At 37.2% G+C, this 11,409-nt stretch overlaps 1 protein-coding gene across 1 annotated transcript in view; it reads left to right on the top strand.

The window, feature by feature from the left end:
- The first annotated feature begins 1,123 nt into the window (after window positions 1-1,123).
- The window catches only part of cxadr (CXADR Ig-like cell adhesion molecule), a 64,489-nt gene continuing 54,203 nt past the window's right edge, over window positions 1,124-11,409 (top strand). The window contains exon 1 of the mRNA XM_056247648.1: window positions 1,124-1,304. Within this exon, the coding sequence (XP_056103623.1) occupies window positions 1,253-1,304 (52 nt within the window). The 5' untranslated portion in view covers window positions 1,124-1,252. The remainder of the gene's footprint in view (window positions 1,305-11,409) is intronic.

The following is an 11,409-nucleotide window of genomic DNA, read 5'->3' as shown; positions in this document are numbered from 1 at the left end:
ATACGGCCCCAAATGCCCCTATGAAAAGCTAAACTGGGGCTGTGTCAGATCTAGTCCTGTGAAGGGGGAACCTAATGTTTTTAGCTGAAAAGTAGAAGAAAATATCAAAACAAACAATTCAAAATTTCAAATGCTAGGGGGTTTGCATATGCAAATGTTCACATGCATATGTGAACATTTTCAACAAGGCATAAGCCTACATCTTTTTAAGCAGAAGGCCATAAGGGCGGATTGAACTCTCCACTATTTTTTTCTCATCTTCAACTGATGTGCCTTCAGGGATAGGGACCAACCAAATGTCCTTGGTCTTTTTTTCTCGAATCTGGGGGTTGATTCGGTTCTGCATGATAATATTATAAGAATACTTAAACAGTGTGCTTGTAAAATTTGAATAGCTTTTTGTTTCTTCGAGGGGCAATATGGACTCAATATAATGCTTCACTTCAATTTTAAATACTATAAAACAAGTTTTTTCCCCCAGAAAATGTACATTTGTTAATTAAAATAATCAATTAAAAAATAAAATAAGTGCTGGTTGGTTTATCTTTGGAGTTAACAATAATACCTAAAAGAACGTATTTCCACTGTAAGGTAAAACTTTCATCAACATTTTCAACAAAATCAAGAAGCCTACATTTTGACAAAAGAAAAAGAAATGAAAAGGGCAGTGACAAAATAAATGAACATCTGTCTCTGGCTTCTGCTTGAAGAAGCCAGACTTTTCCCCAGTCAACACATCACTTACAAACTGACTCCAATATGCAATTACATTTGATTTCGAAACAACATCCTTCTGAAAAAGGGCTAGATTGATCTGTTATAATTATTACAACGACGACGACAGGAGAAACATCTTTTGCCAACAAGGGAGTGATTTGGTGAGAGGGGTGGGAGTTGCTGGTAATTTAAATATTTTTTGCTGTTAGAACAACATATTGTAGAAGAAATTGCACCAAACACAGCTGCGAATTCACTTGGTGGTATGGGAATTAAGTATTCAACATGCGGGAAATTCTGTCGCTTTTGGAGCATGTGTACGCAAGAGGGCGTGAAAACTCTCCGGCTGATACCTCCGGAAATCACGTGTGCAGATTCCAGCCACAATCCACCTGCGCGAGCGAGCTGAGCTAGTGGACTATTGATGCTGCGCGAGACTGGCGAAAGAAGAGTGAACACGAAACAGTTCAAGTCGGGGAGAAAAGTTGTTTTTATACTTACACATATTACTAAATTGTGACTTAAAATCAGAAGAATGGATCTGAGCACGACCTGCCTCTGTTTAATCTATGGAATTCTTCTCGCAGGTAAGTTTTATTTTTATTTATTTTTTGTCCGGAAGGCTGCGGACTAGTTAGCTCGCGGGCTACCTTCCCTCAAAAGTTTTTTTTTATACTTTATTTCGTTTTCTTACACCTTTTAGTTTTTTGTTATATATTGTTTTAGAGTTTTATAGTGTTACCGTTTCTGTATAAGTTACAGCTGTAAACCAAATTGGTCAATGTAGTAGCCTACTGACCAGCGTAAGCGAAGTTAAACGGTGTTCAGTTGAAGAAAAAACGGCCACTAACGTTAACGTTAGTTTCAAAGTCTAATGGCAGGTTGTTGTTTTTTTAAATCTGACCTCGGCGATATTTAGACACCAATAATTTATCAGCTGATAAAGAAAATTTGTTATTAATAAATGAAATTCATTTTTTATTATTTTACAATAATTTATTAAATAATAAATGTTTCGTGTATAAGGGACAATAGGAAAACACAATTTATAGTCTACATTAAATATAATCCTGCTAAAAGCATATATACACGTCCCGAATTGAAGTAACGGGTAATACGTGTTATTAAAGCCTACTGTACATTTGGAGAGTTAAGTTTGTTTTTATTTTCATTGTCGATTTAACGACGCCTTGATACCAACAATCCCAGTCCGCGCAAAGCTGTTAATTTAGCGGTTTATTTCCATTATCTGTATGAAGTCTTATCTTATGCTGCTGCTGTAGCAGATATGCGTCATTTCATTTCCATGTTTTCAAGCTTAGGTGGAATTATGCATTTTCCAGAATACATTTCTTGAATATTGTTGTTAGTTAGCAGTTTACACAATAGGCTTAACCGTCTTAAAGCCATCAAGAGGGGCTTCTTTCAGACTGCCATCTGCCAATGCAAGCTCCACGTGTACCCCCCTTTTCAGGAAGACTCCTCGAGATGTCTGAAACTGAGGTTGCTCATTATCCAGTCTACATACAAGACCTGATATTGATTGATCCCTTGGCTTAGAATGCAAACAGTCACACTAGGTTTGGCAGTGGACTTGTCTCCAGTTCACATTGATTTTCTGTGAATTGCACATGCTGTCTTCTATTGGGCACTTCTGGTTGTTGGCTGACTAGCTGGTGGTTCATGAGAGGAAGGGAATGAGGTAACACAAGCATGAACATTAACACTCCTCTGCTTATTTCTCATTTGAGTAACATCTGGAACTGCTTGTGGAGTTGTGGTAAAAGGTTATCTGTGTTCTTTAGACAGAGATTCAGGTTGCATAGCATACAAACCAGCACAAGGAAAAAAATAAAGTGAGAAAGAATGGCATGGATAGGGCAATGACTTACCTGGTTATTGATAAACTAGAATCTAACAATAACGCACACACTGCTTTTGGTTTAGCCTAATGCATATGTGGAATGTGTGCAAGCTTGCTCGTGGTATTTATCTGAGCTATTTCCCATTACTGTGGGATACATTCAGGTATGTTTTTGTTGGCTTGCCTTGTGGGTGACATTTATTCCTTCATGGTGTTGTTAACTTGTCAAACTCATTACCGTCACAACAGAATTTTGAGTCTGACATTTGTGTGCTCTGTGTCCTTCTCCGCAGACAGGGATATTGTTTTAGGTGCTGGCTACAAGGATATTTCTCATTTGTGTTGTCATTCTGTCACAATACTGATTATTCATAAAGTGAAATAAGGTGTGTGAAGACATGGCCTTTTCACCGGTGTAATATTGCATAATGTCATTTGTTATAAATAAATAGATATGAGACTTCTGTCAATGATCTTTCATGAATATTATGTGCACACATTTCAAAGGGTTTTTACAGTAACTTCTTGGCAACACAGTAAGAAAGAATCAGTTATTTACTGTAAAGAGAATTTGCAGTATTATTCTAGGTGATGTATAGTGGTAGGCTACATAACTGTAATTCTAACAGTGTGGATTGGCCAGTCATTTGTATTTTCACCATCCTTGAGCGATTTTAGCTTTTTTTTATCTCTTATATTCTACATAAACACTGCAAAAGTTCTAAATTATTGTTCTGTTTGCGGACAGAATGCAGGAGTCTCTCCTGAATTTGGAGTGGTTGACATGGCGATACTCAGCAAAGTTAGGAGACTCATGGCTGTAAACAATGTAATAAATGTAGTATGCCAGTGGTTTAACCTGTTTGATGTTTTGTTTTATCTAAGTAATATTAGTAACCAGAAATGTGTTAGTGTAGAAGACCAATTTGTTTTCTTTTATATTGAGTGCAAAAGTCAGATTCTGGAAGCTTTTTTTTGTTTTCCTATAAAGGAATTTATTTTTAACAATAACTTGTAGTGAGCTACAAGGTTGTTAATCAGTGCTATATTTTGTTAAAGTTGTCAGTCTGCATTATTTTAACATAATCATGTTTAACAATGGACTTTCTGGTAAAAAACTAGGCTACATTACATCCATGATTCTGCAAAGATATCTCCACCAGTAGGGTTGGGTATCGGTTGGGTTTTTTACGATACCAGTGCCAAATCGATTCTTTTAAAATGGTACCGGTGCCTGAACCAATACTTAAAAAAAAAAAAAAAAAAAAAAAAAAAGAGCCACAAAACGATGGTGAATGACATTAAAGTATGTTTTTTTTATTGAAAAAAATTAATAAAAAAATTCTTACAATAGAACAATATAAAAAAAATTCTTACAATAGAACAATATATTAAAACTTTAAAGTATACTTAAATGTATAGATATAAGTAAAAATGAAAACACAACAAATTTATAAAACAAATTCACAATAAAACCTAAGCCAAACTCAACTACAATAATTTAACATTAAATAAGTTACACAGTACCAATTACAGCAAAGTAGTCTGTATTCTTGGTATTCTACAAACCAGCTTTAAATTTCAGCAATTCTTTTGCAGAAATTAGACCACATTTGCCTTCTCTGGCAAAATACGACACCTCTCCTGACTTATGCATGTCCTGCACAAGGTGACCATTATTTTAGAACACATCACCTTAAAGGTACAACATGTAATCATTTTGTATCAAAATATCCAAAAACCACTTGCACAGTGTTATTTCTTTCAATTGTATACAACATTATCCTAAAGGTTTCCAAGAATTTGTAAATTCAGTGCAATTCACTATTTTAAATAGTGCCCGTCCCTTGTGACTTGTCGCCTGTCAATGACATGATATCCGCGTTATCCCTGGTTTACGCTTGTACTGCCATAGTAACCATGGCGACAGATCTGGACAACTACGTAATGTTTAGCGGCACGCTATTGTTGTTTCGTTCAAACATTATGGATCATAGCAAGCAGACTTTGGGACAAAAGGAGAACTAAAACGAGGATCATACCGTGGCGTTTTCGAGATCCCGAGAGCTTCGCAGCAAACATCGACTTGACAGAGCTTCACGACTTGATAGAGACGCCGCTCTTGCATGTACTTTATGAGACAGGTGAGCAAATGTACATAAAATAAATCAATGTTATAGCTCAACATGATGAAATGAATATGATCAGAATGCTATTCTAATGTTGACCTAGCTTACTGCTAGACAAGTCTCATATATCCAACCAACTAACACATAAAATAACATTATAACTTTCAACACACTCAAATGCTGTTTAGTGTGATACTGTAACGTTAGACCAAGTGAAACAGCGCTGCGTTACCTCACAAGTTTCATTCGTCTAATAAACTGACCTGTGTGTGTAGTAATAAAGCACTTGCGTGTAGTTCGGTAGAATTAATTGTCCTTATTACTTTATATCCGCGGGATCCGCGTGTGACGCTGATATCTGTCTCTCATTAGCAATCGCTCCCTGCTTCATACCACAGTCATGTTAAAAAAAACGTGAATGTTTTCACTCTTCCATAAACATTATTAGATCCATCAGCATGACAGTAAGTTCCATGATTCCGCTTATCAATCTACGTCTTTGTTATTGTAAGAGGTTAGCGACCCCTAGCGGCAAAAAAAATTACATATTGTAGATTTAAATGCCGTGACGCGAAACCCCTCGTGGAAGAAGAACGCCGTCATGTTTACAACTGTGACAATGAGCGCTCATCATCAGGATCAAAGTATGTGAAGTTCGCGGCTCTATTGTTGCAGTAAACTTGCACAACGTTTTTTTAAATTAAGTTTTTTAACGTAATTTATTAGATGTATGCTGGTCTGTTATTGTAGGGTCATTGACTTTACATTTTCACACTGAACATGATGCAGAACAAAACAAACTGTGATTGGTTGCGTTACATGTCAGTCAGATCAGGGTTTGTGGCTGTGACGTAAGTAAAGCTGATTCTTTTTAAAGACTTCTGGTTTTAATAGGAATTGTCAACACAGAACATGTCTCCTGTCTACTCTAAGCCATTTCGCATTCACCGTTCAAATACGAAGTAATTTTTTTATGTGTATATTTTATTAAAAATAAAAATCAAAGAGAGCTTGCATGGCTTTTCTAAGGTTTGAGACAACACAATGTCTTCACTGTCCAGTCCTGTAGTCTTCCCTGTTCTGTCCTATAATCCCTAGTGTCCATTAAAGATATATTCCCAAAAATACCTTCCACAGGCTCTGACAGGACTGTCCCTTCACTTAGATATTAGCCAGATGCTGTCAGACATCCCTGGTCAGTCAGCACTTTTATTTTGCCCCTGCGGTCGTGTATGTGCACAAGATCACTCATTCATGTCCGGCCCATGTTGTAGTATGCACTCAAGTCCTCAATGCTATCTGCTTCTCCTTTCTAAAGTTTGATTCACACTTGTCTTCAAAAGCCATTAAGAACCCATAGGACCTTCCCATTTAATAAACGACTGAGTGTAGTGTCTTGTTTTAACCCTGTTTAAGGTCAGTGTACTGCTCCAAAAACCTCCTCAACCTTGAGTAGACCTGTGATGTAGTTACCTGATAAACCTACCTACTCTGGAGACCCTGCCTGGAGACCGTTGCTAGGAGACCTGTAGGAGCACACAGCAACATGGCTCCTTGGAAAGTGATTGTAGAGAATTCACTGTTATAAAGTGGTTTCCTGGTTGCTTTTTTTCCAAACATAGTCATCCAGCTAGTGGAGGTGGAATCCATTGAAAAATTAAATCTTGGGTTAGTCTGAAATATACTAAACTAGTAAACAATGTTTTAAATTGCAAATTTAAATGTTCTAAAAAAGTAATAATATTTTACTGTTTTTACTGTATTTTTATCTTTTCTTTTTTTCGAAAGCATTAAAATGCTTAAATGTGTATGTATTTTTTTTTTCATCACTTAATGTCAAATTTAGCCATTTTTAGTCATCACGTAATGACAAGTAGTGCTCTGAGGTCTCAAATTTTTCTACAGTAAGAGTCAATCAGGTTTCAGCAGAAAATGGTTCATGTTACACTCCATGACAATGGTTTATTAGTAAATGAGGACTTCAACATAATGACAATGACAAGCTAAAATTTAGAAACAGGGTTTAAAAAAAAAAAAAAAAAAAATTACCAGGCAGATTTCTTATCTAATTCAATAATTATCACATTTCAATGGATGTCGGCGTACACTTCGGGTTTAAAGGGTTAATGTAAGGCACTTCTTTTTTATAATCACATTGCAGTTACTGTTCTTAAGAAATATAATTTCTTTCTAATTAGCTTACTTTTAGAATAAACAAAAACTGTTTGACGTAGGCACCCACAGAGAGGAAAAGATGTTGAGAAGGTACAGCTGGAGGGCATGCTGTGAGGCAAAAAGATATTTATTTGAGATACTCCAAGATTTGTCTTTGTGTAATCTAAGGAGAGACGAGCTGCTGAGTTATGGCCTCAGGCCACAATCTCTATTCTGTTTTGCAGCAGCGTTGTCTAATCCAACCAGCAAAGCCTCTCAAAACGAAATGTTGATATCGACTTCACCTGCGACTCAAAGCCCTGTGTGTTTTGCTCCCTCTGTAGTGTCTTTCTCCTCCTCTCAACACAACGTTCCCCCTGGTGCTGTCCTCCTGAATAAGGGACTGAGCTTTAGAGTAGAATCACACTCTGAGCACCTGTGTTTGTGTATGTGCTGTATGCCCTCCATCTAAGAGAGGACACACTACCCGTATGAATATTCAGGCCTCTGCTATCATAAATATTTTAGGATGCAAGACTCGTACTTGAGACGCAGACAACACCTACTCCTGTTACGTTACAACACTCCAGTGTGCCAAGCCCCCTCCCCTTTCTCTCTCTCGCCTTTTTTCACTGCCCTCTTTTTCAATTTGGAGAGTTAGTGGGCCATTACGGCGGGCTGATCACGTTCCATTAGACCTCGTGATAATGATAAATAACCAAGGTTGTAAGTTTTTTTTTTTATTCCTGGTCACTCTAGTTTCAATTGGAGACTTGCAATGCATTCTTGGATCATCACTTGCAAATGCTGAAATAGGCAACCCGGGAACAGAGGGGAGTAGAAAGAGACGGAAGAAAGCGATTCAAACAGAAAGGAGAGATGGGAGCAGAGGTTAAAGTCATGGATGAGTGTATGAGTGGGAGTTTGAAGAGGATGGAGGGAAGAAAGTGTGATCATTGTAAGTATATCATGTGAGACGCAGAGACGAATGAAACAAGGAATCTAAAGGGATAATGGAAGAGAATGGAATCGTATTTCAGAGGGATTTGGCAGGGTTGAGGGTTAAGTATGTAAAGGCTGGTAGGAGTTTTTCTCTCTTTTTTTTCAGAGATGTGTGAATCATTGTGAAGCTCAGATCATAGCCATGCAGACTTGGGCTGGGATTTACACTTCTCCCATCCCACTGTTCTGATAAACCTTCCATAAACACAAGGTCATGAAACCTCTTTTTCTGCATCTCTCCATCCATCTCACATCAGCTTATAGGCACCACCTTGTTTTTTTCTGCAATGATAAGAGGACCTGTAGTGCATCCATCATTGTGTCCCTCGGCTCACCCCTCAGTAATGCTTATATCCCATAATGAGTCTTAATGCAGACACATGACTAATAAACTCCCATTTGTTATTCAGAGTCAGACAGAAATTCAAAAACAGTTCAGGGGTATGTTCCAGTCCCTTAATTTTCCCCTGTGAAGTGGACTTCAAAGGATATAAAGCCAACTTAAAAGGGTGGTTCACCCAAAAATAAAAATTCTGTTAGCATTTTCTCACCCTCATGTTGTTCCAAACCTGTATGACTTTTTGTTTTTACTGTGGAAAAAAAAGTTTCAACCATTTTCATTGATACACCGAAAGTCAATCAGCTGACTTTAAAGGGATACTCCACCCACCGTTTTTTCATATTAAACTGTTATTCCCTTAACTAAGACGAGTTGATACATACCTCTCTCGTCTCAGTGCGTGCACTTAATCGCTCTGGCTTGCAGCGAAACTTTGATAGCACTTAGCTTAGCCCAGTTCATTCATTAGGATCCAAGCAGAGATGCGACCAAACCAAACACCTCCACGTTTTCCCTATTTAAATACAGTTACATGAGTAGTGTAACTCGAGCAAGAATGGTGACACAAAATAAAACATTGCGCTTTTCTAAGCGTGTAAAGTGGATAACTATAATGTATGGCGGAATACCATAGCAAGTGCTTGGGAGCACTTCGACTCGGCGCATATGTATCTATGGACTCGGCGCAGTAATATCATCACTCCGGAGAGGGAGAGGATTTTTCAGGAGTGATGATATTACTGTTGATGGAACAATGAGTTGTGGATGTTAGGTGATTTAATGAGGAATCGGCTGACACAACTAGTGATGAGAATCAGTTGCTTTCTCTTCCTTTTGGTCTTGTTGAAGAGTTTGGGGTTAGTAAGATTTTTTTTTTTAAAGTACTGTCAACCTTGCTGAATAAAAGTATGATTTAAAGGCATTTATAATGTTACAAAATGTTTCTAATTCAAATAAATGCTGTTATTTTGGACTTTAGACTGTTAGAAGAAACATGTATCTTGGTTTCCACAAAAATAATAAGAAGCACAACTATTTTAAACATACAATAGGAATTGTTTCTTGAGCAGCAAATCATCACATTAGAATGATTTTTGAAGGATCATGTGACGCTTAAGACTGTAATGACTGCTGAAAATTCAGTTTTGCCATCACAGAAATAAATGATTTCTTAAAAAAATTAAATATATACATTTTAATGTTTTAAATTGAAATTTTACTGTATTTTGTTTTTATTATATAAATTCAACCTTTGTGAACATTAAAAACTTCTTTCAAAAACATTAAAAATCTTGCCACCCCTAAACCTTTGAATGGTAAAGTATTACACTTTCTGGTGATCTACGGAGTATAACTAAGCAAGCCAAGCAATGATTGAGTAACTAGTAAGGTGTATTACTTAACTGACTCCATTGTGTCCTGTCATAAACACACCGATGACGTCTGTCAGAATTACTCAGAATGTAGATCGTGTCCTCCCTGTTTAGAGACTGCTAGGTTGGGTTAACATGATCCTTCCTTTGTGTTCTCCCGGTCCTCCGAGGACAGTGTTTATGTGTGGTGCACTTAGCTTGTGAATTTTATCTTAGATTATCAGCATATTTCAGCATTTATTAAATGTAGTATGAAAAGTAGTCAGTCATGCAGCAGTTTTTCTTAATCCAAAAACAGTTGTTCTTTAATCCAAATTGTTAGGAGGGAACATATTCTCTAAAAGTATGTGGCTTCTAATGCATGGTGTATAGGCTTATGTGTTTTGTGTGGGAGAGAGTGGTCAGGCTCCAGTGTGTGAGATTATATTTGCCTTAGACACTGTGTGTTCGTGCGTGTGCGCGTTTGTATGCCTGCCAGCTTGACATTGGTATGTCTGTGTGAAGGTGTACACACAAGTGTGTGTGTGAGAGTTTTCACTATGCTGGAATCATGTCTACAGGGATTTACTTTAGAAGGTCTTCTACTCAGAAGCTTTATGTTCCAGCACTGTTTTCTCTCTCCGTCTCTCTCACACAAACATTAACTGGAAAAATAAAGTTTGTTATCAGTCTGCTTAAGAATCAGCTGGAGAATAAAATCAAATATTGACACTTAAGGCTGATTTCTACTTCTGTGACGGACCTGCAGCGTAGCCTCTGCGCTGTAGGCTACATGGAGGTGTTAATGTACAATGACAAATGCAGGGAGGGGTTCTAGTTAGGGGTGTCACGATTCTCCAAATCTTCGATTCAATTTAATTTTAATTTTCGATTCTCGATTTTTACATTAAATTTTTTTAAAGCACAGGTTGCTATGCCATTTTTAGACTTTTATGCAATATAATATCTGACCTTTGTTCGCAATGCCACACTACATTGTCAAATTTAAAACATTTATTAACAACATAAAGTGCTTATAATATAATATAACTTATATCTTTAGTCAATTGGAAACTTAAGCAAAATAACCTGCCATAGTTTCTCTTTGTTACTGCAGTCTTCTTCACAGAAGATGACATTCAAGTTCACAAAACAAACAAGCAGTTGTTGGTTTAACAGATAAATTTATGTTTTTGTGGTACCCAGGACCGGCGCGTGCACTTCTAGGCGAAAAACAATTGTGCCGCCCCTCTATTTGCAACGTATACCAGCAACAACACACAAAGACCAATATGCCATATACATATAACGCAAAACCAGCAACAACACACAAAGACCAAAAAGCGATAGGCCTACATATAACGTAAATAGTGCGCAACGCGCGTGTGCCCAAAATGTCAACAATATTAAAGTTAATCACATTTCACCTCCTCAAATTACTGTTGCTTGCAAATCTCTTTACACCACTTTCTTATGTGCGTAAAACACACACAAATGAAATATCCGCAAGCACATTATATCATCAGCAGGTTCAGCATCTTAAATAACGACTAAAGAGCAAATAAAGCTTAACTTACGTTTTGGTAGCGCGCACGGCGGGCCTTCATCGCACCAAAGCTCTTAACTGCATCCTCTATTTCGATTCTCTGAGCCAGTTCATGTTCTATGGAGATTGTTGCCATGCATTAGTCCCTGATAGGTGATTAATGAACGATCTGTTCATTGCGTATGTCACGTGACGCAATGAACGGATCACACAAATGAACGTAAGACTCGGAGGGTAAAGTAATTATTTATGTTCCCTGTAAATAATTTTTTATTGCATTATGATTTCTTAATTCAGAATATGAT

Source organism: Rhinichthys klamathensis, unplaced genomic scaffold (assembly GCF_029890125.1).
Source record: "Rhinichthys klamathensis goyatoka isolate OS25496 unplaced genomic scaffold, OSU_Roscu_1.1 h1tg000050l_1, whole genome shotgun sequence".
Lineage (NCBI taxonomy): Eukaryota > Metazoa > Chordata > Actinopteri > Cypriniformes > Leuciscidae > Rhinichthys > Rhinichthys klamathensis.
The sequence above is the reverse complement of the archived record's forward strand: the minus strand, read 5'-3'. Positions and strand labels throughout refer to the sequence as shown.